Consider the following 16,385-nt stretch of genomic DNA (forward strand, 5'->3'; position numbering starts at 1 on the left):
CTCTGCCAATTGTCAGCTGGGTGACTTTGGGCAAGTCACTTCACTTCTCTGGGCCTCAATTCCCTCATCTGTAAAATGGGGATTAAGACTGTGAGCCCCCCATGGGACAACCTGATCACCTTGTAAACTCCCCAGCACTTAGAACAGTGCTTTGCACATAGTAAGCACTTAATAAATGCTATCATTATTATTATATGTTGCCAACTTGTACTTCCCACGCGCTTAGTACAGTGTTCTGTACGCAATAAGTACTCAATAAATACGATTGACTGATTGATTGATTGATTCTAAGCGCTGGGGAGGTGACAAGGTGATCAGGTTGTCCCACGGGGGTCTCACAGTCTTAATCCCCATTTTACAGATGAGGCCCGGAGAAGTGAAGTGACTTGACCAAAGTCACCCAGCTGACAGTTGGCGGAGCCGGGATTTGAACCCATGACCTCTGACTCCAAAGCCCGGGCTCTTTCCACTGACCCACGCTGCTTCTCAGCGATGGGAGGCGGAGCCCTGCTATTCCTGCTATCACTTACATGTGCCTTTGTCCCGGGAGATCAGATATGTTAAACCGCGGTCCGGCTGGGCTCAGGACCTGCTGCTGCTACAGCAGCAGGAGGAGAATCAATCAATCAATCAATCAATCGTATTTACTGAGCGCTTACTGTGTGCAGAGCACTGTATTAGGCGCTTGGGAAGTACAAGTTGGCAACATATAGAGACAACAGTGGGCTCACAGTCTAAAAGAAGGAAGAGGAAGACATCATCATCATCAACAACAGCAACAGGGGTGGATGGCGTTAGAGACGAGCATCTCCCTCCCTTCGATTTCTTCCCAAGTTCTGACCGAAGGGCCAGAGGGAAAAGTTGGCAGGGAAAAGGGAATGACCGTAAGAGTGGGGAGGGCGGAGGGGAACCATTCCGCAAATCGCCCCCACCCCGAACCTTCCAAAAAGCCAAAAATAGAAAAAACAAGCGAGCCGCGACCGCCGGTGACAAAAGGCAGTTGCTAATGCACGGCCCGGCCCGGCCTGCTGAGTGGAGCAACCGCAAAAATGACAACTATTTGAGCTATTCGACAACTTGAGACTGGTCAACAAGGCAGACTGGAGCACGGCGAGTCCTCCGCGGGGCATTCGTACTCCGCCAAAACCATCAACAGCTGGGGCTTGGCAGAGGGAGGTTCGAGGACAGCCCCCCTTTACCCCCCAAACACACAAACACACACGTGTCGTCCCTCCACGGCATCTGTCGGCCACGGCAGGGTCCCTTCCAGTCGCGGGGAGGCAAAGACAGAAGTTGTGTTTCGATTTCTCTTGGCAGTTGGGTTGGACAGACCGGGACGGATGGACGGCAACGTGCGCTGGTCCATCCCGAACCCCTCATTCTCGCTGTCACGATTTCACAAATTGTTCCCGGAAACTTTAGGATGCGGGCCTTTGGAGGTGTTTGATGCTAGAGGGCTAGGAAGCGTCTCTTCTAGGTGCATCCCATCCCGCACACAAGTAACGGGTCATGGTGCCAACGCGGGAAGAAAAGAGAAACACTGTGGCTTGGTGGATAGAGCGTGGCCCTGGGAGTCTGAAGGACCTGGGTTCTAATTCCGCCTCCGCCACTTCTCTGCCGTCACCTTCGGCAAGTCACTTCGCTTCTCTGGGCCTCAGTTCCCTCATCTGCAAAATGGGAATTAAGACTGTGCGCCCCATGTGAGACAGGGCCTGTTCCCAGCCTGAATAACTTGTATCTACCCCAGCGCTTAGAACAGTGCTTGGCACATAGTAAGTGCTTAACAAGTACCATAATTATTCATTATTAAAACTAGTTTGGCTTTAGTCCCGCGGGCTGCAACTTTCAGCCCCAGCCCCGGCCCTGCCTGCTTTATCTTGCTATGGACCAGAAGCATAAGGGTGCCAAAGTGCTCTGTTCAGAAATTCAGCTTTGATAGCTTCCCCTGTGGATTTCTTAACCTTCCAAATCTGGATTTCCTTCGCAAAAATCAGGCCTAATGGCGGTGATCAGTTGGGTCAGGGAGTGGAAACCTGAGACGGATTGGGAGGAGGTGAGGGAGCAGGGAAGGTCTGCTGAGGGAGGAAAGGGATCCAGTTTTAAATTAAGTTCTACAGAAAATTAGGATGGTGGTTTTAAGTTATTTGAATGGGCTACATTTAAATGAAGGTGCTATGAAAGGCAATTCAACCACCTTAAAATTTTGGCTGCCACCCGAAAATCATCTCAAGATCATTTTGGCCTTTAATGATCCACTAAACTAGTTGTACTTTGGGACAATAAAGCTTTAAAGATCGAACATAAAGGTGATTATTGGTCATTAATATCAAGACAAATTTAGGCACTATATTAAAAATGCTCTAATGATTTACAATCAATCAAATTTATGGTGGAGTTTAAACTCCCTGATTGACCAGAATGTTGTGAAAAATACATTTTTTTTAACGAGAGGGGGATGTAAGCCACCTGAAAGAGGCGCCATGTTTTAAAATGCTGTTAAAATCCTAAAATGGTCCACTTAAGAAAAGTACAGCAGCTATCAGAGGCTAATTAAAGGTGGATTTTATCAATTTAAAGTCTTCAGATAATGATTCTTAAAATTCCAGTTCTCTGCAGGTAGCCTTAGTGGGTCTTTTTTAGATGGGGTTCAGTGTGGGCCTCGGTGGGGGCATACCATATACTAAAAATGTCACTCTGAGGGAGAGATGATCCTCTTTGCCAATCCACCAATGTTGTACTAGTTAGAGATTGTACTATTAACAATTTTCCACCCACTCACCCACACTTTCAACCTCTCACATTGAGAAAAACCCACTGAAATAAAACCCGTAATCTCACATATCAATGGGCCAGATTCATGAAGCTTGCTGAATTTGGATAAGCGGTTACTGAAATAATCTGAGGCAAACCGGCAAAAATTAAGTCATCTTTGGGATAACTGGCTATCTTCCAGCAGATGGTACAATGCAGATGATCTTCCACATGTTTGGAAAAGCTAGAAACTGAACAAATTCCTGCCACCTTTAACGGGTGCACTGCCACAGCTCTGATTTGGGAATCGTCAGAAAAGCAGTACGCTGTGGCTTAAGCTTGAAGTGCCCTTCACTTCCGCTTATTTCATCTTGAGAAACCAACAGGTTGAAAAATGTGTCAATTTCATACATATCATTGTTAAATACAACTTTTCTTCTTGGGTCTCTGATATCTCTGCCCAAGCAGCCAAGGCTGCTGCCTCAACAGCTGCCTAACCCCTCTTATACCAGGTGGTTAACTCCTTCCCTAGAGACGCTGCACAATACACCCAACCCCAGGCCTGCCTCCCTGGAATCTGAATCCACAGTGTGTAGCCACCGCTTCTGGACTTTGGCGTCTGCTGTCAAATCACAGGCTAAATGCCCAGTGTTACTGTGTGGTTCTTTTAGCTCCTAGTCATCTCTACATGACCAAAGATGGACGCTTCTGTTACCTACAGTTCATCTCTTGCATTTATAGTTTCTTCAAGTTTCACGAAATTTTGGTACTTTTTAAACTTGTTGAAAGTAATCAGTGACTTTCCAAATCCACAAGGAACATTCAAATAATACATCTGTTAGGAAAGAAAAGAAGTGGTCATCTTTTAGACTGTGAGCCCACTGTTGGGTAGGGACTGTCCCTATATGTTGCCAACTTGTACTTCCCAAGCGCTTAGTACAGTGCTCTGCACACAGTAAGCGCTCAATAAATACGACTGATTGATTGATTGATCAAATCTTTATAATTAGCCATCATTTAAAAAAACAACACTAAAAAGTTGAATTTCAGAAAACAAGGTGCTGTTGTAAAATGTTTTGTGAAATATCACTAGGCATTTTTAGTTCCAAAGTTGGATATTGCTGTTTCCTTTCTGAGAAGCAGCATGGCCTAGTGCATAGAGCACGGGCTCGGGAGTCAAAAAGCCTGGCATGGCTCTCCCCCCAGGCTCTGCCACGTGTCTGCTGTGTGACTTTGGGCAAGTCATTTAACATCTCTCTATAATAATAATAATAATAATAATGGCATTTGTTAAGCGCTTACTATGTGCAAAGCACTGTTCTAAGCGCTGGGGGGGGATACAAGGTGATCAGGTTGTCCCACGTGGGGCTCACAGTCTTAATTCCCATTTTACAGATGAGGTAACTGAGGCTCAGAGAAGTTAAGTGACTTGCCCAAGGTCACACAGCAGACATGTGACGGAGCTAGGATTCGAACCCATGACCTCTGACTCCAAAGCCCGGGCTCTTTCCACTGAGCCAAGCTGCTTCTCTCAATGTCTCAGCTTCTCTATGTCTCAGCTCAGTTACCTCAGCTGAAAAATGGGGATTAAGACTGAGTCCCATGTGGGACATGGACTGTGTCCAACCTGATCAGGTTGTATTTACCCCAGCTCTTGGAACAGTGCCTGGCACAGTGCTTAACAAACACCATAAAAAAATAAAATATTTGAACTAGTATATCTGAAAAATAGTAGAAAAGTAACAAAAACCCCTAACGTTAAGCACTTAATTTCCATTTCCAAAAGAAACTGAGGTAATAATTAAATAATTCGGAGAATAACTTAGGGAAATAAGAACAACATGGAGATCGGTCTTTAACACAAAATTAGCATAACTTTTTTTGCCTTTCTGCTTCATTTTCTTTTTTCCTGTTTCACTATATGTACTACTGTTGGCTAGCTCTAGGATGGAAAAATAATAAATGGCTTCTTTATAATTCTTAAACTATGATAAAAATAATTAATACCAAACTGGGTATTTACTGGTACAGCTGATCAAATCATCTCTTTGAGCATTCTGAATATAGAGGCTACTGAATACAGATACTTCTGAATCAATGTTTAAAAATATGACTACTGCTTCAATTCTTTCTGTTCATCATGCTGCATTTCTACTGCCTGCTTATATAAAGCTGAGCAACAAGGACATGGAACCTCACTGGACAGGCCCCAAGATACTTCCACCATTCATTCATTCATTCAATCGTATTTATTGAGCGCTTACTGTGTGCACAGCACTGTACTAAGCGCTTGGGAAGTATAAGTTGGCAACATATAGATACGGTCCCTATGCAACAGCAGGCTCACAGTCTAGAAGAGCTGTAGTGCATGTAAGAATCACTGACTGACAAATTTTAAGTTCTGAATACAGTTTCAAGATTAATGTTCTGGTAGTCCCATTACTGAATAGGTTTTCCAGGGGAAGATGTAGTAGACAATGATTAGAAAGCAAAACAAAAACAATGCAGAGAGATCTACACCATTACCAGGCTCAGAGGAGTCCCTGTAATTCTACTCTCCACTTAGAATTCCATTCCTTTCCCTGGAAGGTCATGTAACTATCCCCACTTCAACTCCTTCCTGTCCTCCTCAATTCTGTCAAATTCCTCTTGCCCTCTCCCTGAAGTCACCTATCCCACATACAGACCCGTGCTCCAAATGATCCAATCCTCATTTTCAACTCTGCTGCATCCCTCTTACTCTGAGGTTAACTTCCTGGTAAAACCCTGATAGGCTTTTCATTATTCTACAGCAGAAATCTGACTTTTTTTTTTTTAAAAAAAAGGAAAATAGTTTGTGCCCCATCTGGGATTAAATTCAACTCCAAATAATTGACACAGTGCTCCTATTAGGTCGAGGTTATTTTCTTGAGGAACCCAACGTTAAACGGAAAACTTTCACTGTATTATGCATTTTTGGATTAGTGCCATTCACATGCACCCCACTGTTTCTTCTAACATTCCATTAGGGTCTATCCAGTTTGACACATGTTGCTGGAAGAATATTCCCTTAATTCCCTGGCAGCACTCTATCCAAAACATTTTTGTATTGTATTTGTTAAGATCTTACTATGTGTCAGGCGCTTTACAAAGTGCTGGGGTAGATACAAGCTAATCAGGGCTCACAGTGTTAATCCCCAGTTTACAGTGAGGTAACAGGTACAGAGAAGTCAAGTGACTTGCCCAATGTTACACAGCAGACAAGTGGTGGAGTAGGGATTAGAACCCAGGTCCTTCTGACTTTCAGGCCCATTTGCTATCCACTGGGCCATGCTGCTTCTTGTGTAGCAACATGTGACATATTGTTTCAACCTGCATTATGGAAGAACTGAGTATATTTGAAAAAAAAAATGCTTTTATAAACCTTCTTGGTTAATAGTTGCAGACACTAATCCTTTATTTATTTTAAAGTTGTTTAAAGGAGGAAGGGTATCCATATCTTAAAGCACTCAGAATGTATACATTTATCCACTGAAAACAGGCAACAAATTACACCCAATTCTCCTATAACACTAAGTTTATGTTCTTGCCAAACTTTGCAATGCAAGTACTTGTTTTGATGCCACATTCAAGCTCAAAAAACAGTTTCCTGGATAATATGGCAACTGAGCCCAAACAAGCTCAAGATCACATTGAAAGAACACGTTTAAGGAACCTTCGTATTGGAAACACGTTATGGCCGAATCTTCTTTGTCCTCCCTGGAAATTCCCTTTTTGACATACTTGGGCCCCAGACCTTCTGAGATGGCTCTCTTCTCAGCACAGTCCCTGTACCTATTTTCACTCTCTCACTCCCAAAGTCTAATCCTTATTATTCCGATAATCCCATCCCACATCCTCTATACTTCCAACTGCCTCTACTTTTCACCTCTGGCTCCTTCAGAATCTGTTTGATGAGCCTCCTACTAGTACCTCCTGCTATGTTTTTCTCTTACCCTCCCGGATTTCTCCCTTCCACCTTTTCCTGATCCTTTCCAGGTGCTAATGAGATCACCCATCCAAAAATATTCCCTCTTAATTGGCTCCTGTTCATGTCCTTTGACCATTTGCTCCGTAAGAGGTTGCCCTCTGTATAAAATTCTGAGACCAATTCCACTCCAGCTCTTCTGGAAATTCTCAGTGAGTATTTGGGTTGACGACTTCAAAACTTTCATCTTTCAGAATGAAAGCCCTCTTTTACCTCCACTTCCTCCACCTTCTATGTCATCTGTGCACTTGGATCTGTACCTTTCAGACATTCAGTCTTCACCCCACAGCACTTATGTACGTATCTGTAAATTATTCATTTATATTAACATCTGTCTCCCTCTCAAACTGTAAGTTCATTGAGGGCAGGGACTGTGTCTGCCAAATCTGTTATATTGTGCTCTTCCAAGTGCATACTACAATGTACTGCACCTAGTAACCACTCAATACCACTGATTAATTGATTCAGAAGTACATAAAATGGAAGACTTTTTGTGTACTTCTAAGAGGCAAACTCCCCCAGAATAACAGAATATACCAACCACTCCATATCGCAACCATTTCTCAACATTGCTGGTTCCAACTGAGCACTCTAAATCTCATATTATCCTCCCACAGTCTAGTGCTCAGTTCCACTGGCTACATTTACTCTCTCAATTGTGTAGCATGTCTATGCCTCTATATTTCAGTAGAAACTGCATTATATATTGTATACATTGTGAAGAATTTTAGAAGCTTGATGGATAATAATAATGGTATTTTGTGACCTTGGGCAAGTCACTTAACTTCTCTGTAACTCAGTTATCTCATCTGTAAAATGAGGATTAAGACTGGGAGCCCCATGTGGGACAACCTGATTAATTTGTATATACCCCAGCGCTTAGAATAGTGCTTTGCACATAGTAAGTGCTTAACAAAAACCATCATTATTATTATTATTTGTTAAGTGCTTACTATGTGCCAAGCACTGTTCTAAGTGCTGGGGTAGTTACAAGGTAATCAGGTTATCCCACATGGGGCTCACAGTCTTAATCCCCATTTTACAGATGAAGTAACTGAAGCACAGAGAAATTAAGTGACTTGCCCAAGGTCACACAGCAGACAAGTGGCAGAGGTGGGATTAGAACCCATGTCCTCTGACTCCCAAGTCCATGCTCTTTCCCCTAAGCCAGGCTGCTTCCCTATAAACAGATCTTTGAAAATAATATAATTTAAGTCATCCTCCTCATCGAAAGTTTCATACAGTATTTGAAATACTTAAAAATGTTGAATTTATGGTTGGAAGAATGAGTGCTGGTGGTGTTCACTATTAGTCCTGGTCAACTGGCCATACTAAGCAGTGAACTCATCACTACTTACTCACTGTTTCAACCACAAATTACAGTTTATAGTGGGGACACCATTGTGATTTTCACGACAAAGCACAAGATCAGGCTTATTTTGATCAACATCAAAATGATCCCAAAAGGAGAGTCAAGATTCACAGTACTGTAATTATTTGATTGACTGCTCTAGTCCGAATGTGGATAGCATCATATGCAAATAGCCTGTAAATAATTACTAATCTGAACAATTTAGCCAACCTGAAAGAAAAATGCCAAATCATCAATTAATCGTATTTATTGAGCGCTTACTGTGTGCAGAGCCAAATGTCCTAGATAAAAGTTGTACTCTAAAGCTACCCATAGTACTTAACATATTTTTCCCTTGCCATTTTCACTACTGAAGTGCTGTATTTAAATTACGTCAATAAACATAGCTATGCTTAATATTCATGGGGAAAAACGTGTTGGTGTTTAGAAGGGGCAATGAAAGAACCCATAGGAAAAGCTAGCGACAGTTTCAGCCAATACTCAGAAACATCTGAAATAAACCTGCAGGCCCAGAAAAATATCTTGTCAGCCCAATCACATTTACCAAGCTCTCCCCTTTTCCCTCTTAGCTACTACTCCCCTTAGCCAGAGAAATCTGGGACAAGTGCTTAGGGTGGCCAATGATGAAATGCTTACCTTTGCCAACTCAGAAGTAACAGATCATTGTTACATTATGTACATCAAGCAGGTTTTACAACATAATGAAATGATATCCTACAGAAACTTTTACAGAAAACTGTAGAACCTAGACTGTGTCCCCATGGGAGAGCCCTGACTGCCCTGATCCTTTGATCCAGGGCAGCTGCATAGTCTACCAGGTTCCTATAAACTGGGGCTTCGCTTCCAAGCTAGCAGTGGGAGTTGAGGTTCTTGGGAGGCTTTGGTTGTGACTGGACTTTGGATGTCCTGGGTGTTAGTCCCCTTGACCTCCAGACCTGTTGAACACTGTGCTTTGTCTTCCACGCTGTCTTTTAATTTATTTTATTTCATCTTTCATTCATTCATACAATCATATTTATTAAATGCTTACTGTCTGCAGAGTACTGTACTACGCGCTTAGGAGAGTACAATATAACAATAAACAGACACATTCCCTGCTCTCAGCAAGTTTACATCTTAGCTATAGGGCCTGCTGCTAAACCCCTCACTGTCTTATTCTTGTGAGTCTCAGAGATTGTGAGAGTCTCAGAGAGTCTCAGAGATTGTGAGTCTCTGGAGAGTCAGGGACCATACTTTTACATATTTTTTTCCCCAGAATTCAGTACAGTGCTTTCCATTTGGCGGGTACTTAACAAACAGTATTACTAGAAATAGTCTGAGGAAGAAGGTTGGGTATTCAAAATAAAAATACTGGACAACAAAGAAGTCGGTGCTGTGCCGGTACCAGATAGGGGAGAGACCAGCTGAAAACTGGACTGTCTGGTCTGAATGGCCACCCGAAGTGGGGCACTGTGATGACCAAGGAGACCATAGAAATGAAGGGCCTCAATTAGCTCTACAACCGTGCTGCTGTCAGCCCCACGTCACTGACTTCCTGCCGACTCCACAGGCCCAAGCAGGCATTCCTGGTAGCAGCCAGCACTCCCGGGAGGTCAGAGATAGCACCAGTTACCAATGGCACAGGTTCTAGCTCCGGTTCAGGAAAATCCTATTCTCTGGCAGGAACTTCAGCCTAGGTCAAAGCAGCCAGTGGAGGAGGAAATAGCATTGTCCTAGAACTGTGCTGTCATTGATCACTCTGAGACAGATCAGAGTTTCTGCTTTCCTTGGTTCCAAAGAGAACCCACAATATGGGCTAGAGAAGCCCCCCACGAGGGCGGTGAAGGGGTTAGAGAGATGGGAGCTAAACTCAGGCTCATTGTTATAACATCATTCCAGACTCCCTCTGCCCCCACCAGTTAACTCCAGCTGCCTCTGCACCACTGATTCCTGCATCACGTAACGAAGGGAAGACAGACATATTCCGGTGGACAAATATGCCCTGAATTCGTCCACTTGCACAATTTCTGATGAAAGCTGATAAAGTCATACTAGAAAAAGAAGAAGAAGTTGTTAAAATTCTTACTGGTTCACTGACTGACTTCTTTTAGGCCCAGATTCAAGCCAATTTGCCTGTCTGGTAGTTCAGATTTGGCTCTCGTCTACACATAGACAACTGAAAATGGGGAATATGCATGTCCTACCACAGACTAGTAAACAGCATTGCTGAACATACAACATAGGCACTGAAAGACATTATATCCAGATGTGTCTAAATCATCCCTGGAATCATTACTGCACTCTCTGTTCCACTAATCATTGCTGCTGATAATCAGAGCCAACTATTTTCAATGATATGACAAAGAGTGTGTTTGGTGAGGATATCTTTTTTTTTTTAAAAAAATAAAACTATTAAGCTACTTTCTAGTCTCTATAACAGGGGGAACGGTGTTACTGTTCCAGCACTTAGAACAGTGCCTGGCACATAATAATAATAATTACTAATTATGGTATTTGTTAAGGACTTATTATGTGCCAGGCACTGTTCTAAGCACTGGGGTAGATACAAGAAAATCAGGTTGTCCCATGTGGGGCTCACAGTTTTAAGCATCTATCTGTAAGAGCTTAACAAATACCATCATTATTATTATTGTTGTGGGAAGGCAGTATGGCTTAGTGGAAAGAACACAAGCCTGGGAGTCAAAGGACCTGGGTTCTAATTCCAGCTCTGTCACTTACCTGCATGTGATCCTTGGCAAATCACTTAACTGCCCTGTGCCTCAGTTTCCTTGCTTATAAAATGGGGATTCAATATCTGTTCACCCTCCCAGTGAGACTGTGAGGCTCATGTTGGACAGAGACTATAACCAACCTTATAATAATAATAATAAAAATAATAATGGCATTTATAAAGCATTTACTATGTGCAAAGCACTGTTCTAAGCGCTGGGGAGGTTACAAGGTGATCAGATTGTCCCACTGGGGGCTCACAATCTTAATCCCCATTTTACAGATGAGGTAACTAAGGCACAAAGAAGTTACGTGACTTGCTCAAAGTCACACAGCTGACAATTAGTGGACAATTCTTTTAGACTGTGAGCCCACTGTTGGGTAGGGACTGTCTCTATGTGATGCCAATTTGTACTTCCCAAGCGCTTAGTACAGTGCTCTGCACATAGTAAGCGCTCAATAAATACGATTGATTGATTGATTGATACAATTGATGATAATTAGCGGAGCCGGGATTTGAACCCCTGACCTCTGACTCCAGAGCCCATGCTCTTTCCACTGAGCCACGCTTCTTCTCATGCATTATTTATATATAATATTATATATATATATAATTCTTATAATTAATTATAAGAATAATTCTTATAATTCTTATACTCTACTTGTGATGGTGTGCCCCATGTGGGACCTCCTATCTACTACATTGCTTGGCACATAGTGCTTAACAAATTCCACAATTATTGTTATTATTATACAGTTCACAGAAGGTCACCTCTGCAAACTTAATTGGAAAGAAGATGGATGGATGATGCCCGGAACCTGGACGGACTTGATGCCATGTCTTTGAGATGAACTGCAACCAATTTGGTGGCATGACTGAAGTTAGGCTGAGGTGAATACCCCATCCACCATTCTGGCCCCTCTCCAACAACTCCCCAGTGATTTCACGAGGTGAACTGGAGAGGTACACTGAAAATAAAGGAAGGAGGCTGTTTTCCCCACTGCAGCTCCCAGGGGCCTGTTGGAACACCCTTCAGAACTTGAACATGAGAACAGGATCCAGGAGAAATGCAATATATTCCTGGTGCTACCAAATGTTGGGTTTTTTTTTTTTTTATATACCCTTGCTTTCTGTGCTCATTTGTGAAAAAATTACAAGAAGCCTAGATCTTGGGTCTCAAATGACAGACAGCGTAACTAGATCAATCAATCAATCAATCGTATTTATTGAGCGCTTACTATGTGCAGAGCACTGTACTAAGCGCTTGGGAAGTACAAATTGGCAACACATAGAGACAGTCCCTACCCAACAGTGGGCTCACAGTCTAAAAGGGGGAGACAGAGAACAGAACCAAACATACCAACAAAATAAAATAAATAGGATAGAAATGTACAAGTAAAATAAATAAATAAATAAATAAATAAATAGAGTAATAAATATGTACAACCATATATACATATATACAGGTGCTGTGGGGAAGGGAAGGAGGTAAGATGGGGGGATGGAGAGGGGGACGAGGGGGAGAGGAAGGAAGGGGCTCAGTCTGGGAAGATAATACAACTTAAAAGCTTTTCATTCCAAAATTGCAGCAAAATTCTGTAAAGATGTTTCTGTTGGCTAGTCTTTCCAAAAAATATATTTGGCATGCAAAGAGAATATGAAGATGGCCATGGAGATAAGGTGAATCTGAACCCATCTTGACCACTACTAGCCAAAGATTCCTGCGTATCACCACTTTGGATTTTTCTAAGTTTTATGGGGAGGAAGGAGAGTACTTAAGATACTAAAAGCATAATATTTTGAATTTTCCTATATTCTTTTGCTACTGATGTGGAACTGTAGGTAAACTTGTCTTTTAAAGACGTGATGCCAGAACACTTAGTCTGATTTTAAAATAGATACCAAGAAGTAGATTTTGACATGTTGTTGCCAACTTGTACTTCCCAAGTGCTTAGTACAGTGCTCTGCACACAGTAAGTGCTCAATAAATACGATTGATTGATTGATTGACATACTAACTGAAGTTTCATTGAACTTCACTTCTAAATGCCTGAACTCAAGAATTGTTTTTACCAAAATGTATAGGAAAAATTAGTAAAATATCCAAAATACAGCAGGTGGGAAAGAGCTGAGAACAAGTAATGCAGATATGCTTGAAAACCAAGAAAGTTTCGTAGAACTTGATTAAATTTGGTTTAATTATACATAATTTATGTTTCCTACTAACTTTAAATTGACTGCTCTTCATTTTTTTTAAAAGATCAGCCTCTAAAGAGAATAATGGTTGGATGTCGGTCCTTCAAAGTTTGAGTTTATGGACAAAATAACAAGAAATGAATGATCTACAGAACTTCCCTTTTTTGAAAAGAGAAGTTGAATCTGCAACACCAAATTTAGAAGAAAAAAAAAGAGTGGATGCAACTAAGAGCCTGAGAATATCTGCTAAAGCATAAATTCACGCCCTGTTCTGTTTAAAACAAATATATGTAGTTCCTAACTGATTCATTAAAATTGATGCATGTACTTAAAGGTGGCCCATCTTCCCTCTTTCAGAACAATATGTGCCATATATTCTTAAAAAATACTTTAAGAATCAACTTAGAGCAAAAAACTGAATGCACATCATGGTTTCATTGCTGGTTATAACCGTGATAATTATTGAATTGACCTCATTTAGCTATATTAGTGGGCAGTCAGCAAAATCCAGTACTGTATCTTCAGGTAAATGACTGCTGTGTGAGTGATATTGGCAATTTCAACACCAATTAAAATTGTCTTTAACTTTTTTTAATATATCATAACCTAAATTAGAACACTGCTCGGCGCTTAGAACAGTGCTTGGCACATAGTAAGTGCTTAACAGGTACCGTAAGTAAATTACTAAAGAAAAGGTCAATGTTTGTTTTGCAATTTAAATCCTTTATAATTTCCAATCAATTCTGAATCTTCCCTACTTAGTCTGACAGGCATCATCACAACTGTTATTGTGGTAAAATTCAAAGTTACAAAAGTGCAGTTTCTACACATTACTTTCACTTTAGAGATAAAAAAAAAGTAAAGGACTGTAACTACACTTGAACAGGGAGGCAACCACACAGAAAAAAAAAATCTTCAGAAAAGTTCATCAGAAGTGGTAAAGTCCACCACAAAAGCCCACCCTTTCGTAAAAAAATACAAGGTTCCACTTTCAAAAACATTTCACATGCTTAATAATAAACCACAGCAAAAAAATATTTTCACTTTAAACCATTAAAACCTTTTCTCTTGATTTGACTTTAGGCAGAATAAAATTCCCTCCACTCTGGGTACTATATGTTTTCTTCGTAATACCAAAAAACAATAAACACATTAGCAGCAGCCCAGATTTCTTGGTAGGAACCAAGTTGGGAATGATTTGACACCTCTGTCTCGGGACAGAAGTTCTCCTGAACTTCTCGCTCTCATCTGGCAGGCTGAAATCCAGAAAGGTGACTGCAGTTTTCCTAAACCTAAATTGTCATGGATCAATCCACACGGTAAGTGCTCAAAAAGTACAACTGATTGGATTGATCAATCAAAAGTCTGCCTCACAAGAATGGCAGCCCTTTTCTCTGCCAGATGATTCACTTTCAACTGAAAAGAGAAGCCTTTTATTGAAAGTAAAAAACAGAAACAGAAACACACTTTCCCTGTAAAATAATATTGTCTTCCATTGGATCAGGTAAATCTCTTCGCTGACATGTTTTACTTCCCTCTTGCTAAAAGTTTCTCTAGGTGTGGGAGACATAATAGAAAGAAAGCACATTTGCTGTCCTGAACTTTTTGGAAAGTTTACGTTGTCTCACAGTGCATGGCGTGACGCTTTGCTTTTATTTTATTTAAAGGCGACGTTCTCATGCAATAAGTCTACATTTTAATCACACACACTTTTTTTTGCTAGCAAGCAGTCAAGTCCTTCTGTAGCTAGGTGGTTCTAAATAAAGAACTCTAGTCAACAACAGGAAATAACTCCCACAGAAAAAAGGGGCAGAATACAAACTCTCACCAACTCTTGTATACAGCTCACAACGGCCTTTTGTTCCATGCACATTAAGCCTGAAATCTTTTCTCTTCAGAGCATGTTTTTTGCCTTTGCTGGGCAATTCAACCTTTCTCCCCTTTTGTAGCAACACAGTCTTCCTGCTCTCTTTCCTCCAAGAAGGGACACCTAAGGGTTTGGGCAGCAGGAAACTGAACAGAAACTTCAACTGAGGGACTTGTTTAGGAGAAAAGGGAACATCTTAAGAAAAGCAAAACCAGTCCTGGGTTACAAATGCCCTGTTGGCTTTCATTTTAGGTAGTGGATTATGCGATGGCACATTTATATACAGTTCAAGGAAACCACGATGTACGTATTTTGGAGAAAAGGGAAAATGTTCTACCTGTGAATTGTATTTCTATAATTTATCTCAAGGCATCTGAATTGGAGGGGTAGTCCTGCTGTAACTGGTAAAGACAGTTCAACGTGACTGAAAATTCTTCATGCTGACAAATCTTGGCTTTTACCCAAAGAATCTTCCCATAAACTTTAAAAAGGCACAGAAAAGACACTACACAATCCATCTACTAATTTGGAAGACTTTTGCACTGTGTTGCTTAGTCAAATGAACTGCGCTTGGACTTCAGGGTCTGTACAGTTGTACAGGAGATCCGAATTATCTTAAGATATTTTTGCTCCGAGCTCATAGAATGAGATGATGAGATCACTTAGAAAAGTGCTCCAGCACTTAGAACAGTGCTTGGGACATAGTAAGCGCTTAAGAAATACCATAATTATTATTATTATTCTATGTACATGTACATACATGTACATATGTACATTATTCTATGTACATTTTAATGACATTTCTGTCAAGACTGGATGCTTCGTCATGAACCCTCAAAAAATGGCATATAAACTAGAAGAAAAAGGGGAAAACGTAGAGGGATCACTGATGATCCAACAGGAATGGGCAGATGCTAGAGATAAGAAAATACGCAAGTTTGCCTTGTGGCCAAGTAGCTACCCATTGAGGTGAACAGCTTCTTAAACAACAGTTTTACCTGATAACTGAGGTTAAGACACTAACAGAGACATGAGAAAATTCATAGACCCTCAAACATAAAACACAAAAACCCTGATTTAACAACATCTCCCAGATAATACTGGTAATTAATTCAGGGAAGGGAGATGTGTCCACTTCCCATTTGTGAAACCTTCCTGAATCATTAGACGTACTTTAATTCAGCATTATTACTCATGCATGATTGTTGAGTACATAATTCTAAGTGATTTTAGTTAAAATGACGTATCTGACCTTGATTCAGGGACATTGATTCATTCAAACATATTTATTGAGCACAGAGGTCGTGAGTTCTAATCTCAGCTAAGACACTTATCAGCTGTGTGACTTTGGGCAAGTCACTTAACTTCTCTGTGCCTCAGGTACCTCATCTGTAAAACGGGGATTAAGTCTGTTAGCCGCACGTGGGACATCCTGATTACCTTGTATCTACCCCAGCGCTTAGAACAGTGCTCGGCATATAGT

At 41.2% G+C, this 16,385-nt stretch overlaps 1 protein-coding gene across 3 annotated transcripts in view; it reads right to left on the reverse strand.

Annotated features, from left to right (window-relative positions):
* The window catches only part of SERTAD2 (SERTA domain containing 2), a 127,217-nt gene that overhangs the window by 36,151 nt on the left and 74,681 nt on the right, over positions 1 to 16,385 (reverse strand). For 2 of the 3 annotated variants that reach the window (XR_005452289.1, XM_038751169.1), the window contains exon 2: positions 3,471 to 3,586. The exons of the other annotated variant lie outside the window; for it this stretch is intronic. Coding sequence is in view for 1 of the 2 variants with exons in the window: in XM_038751169.1 (XP_038607097.1) it covers positions 3,471 to 3,586 (116 nt within the window). In the remaining variant the exon portion in view is untranslated. The remainder of the gene's footprint in view (positions 1 to 3,470; positions 3,587 to 16,385) is intronic. 3 annotated transcript variants of the gene reach the window in all.

Source organism: Tachyglossus aculeatus, chromosome 9 (genome assembly GCF_015852505.1).
Source record: "Tachyglossus aculeatus isolate mTacAcu1 chromosome 9, mTacAcu1.pri, whole genome shotgun sequence".
NCBI classification, from domain to species: Eukaryota; Metazoa; Chordata; class Mammalia; order Monotremata; family Tachyglossidae; genus Tachyglossus; species Tachyglossus aculeatus.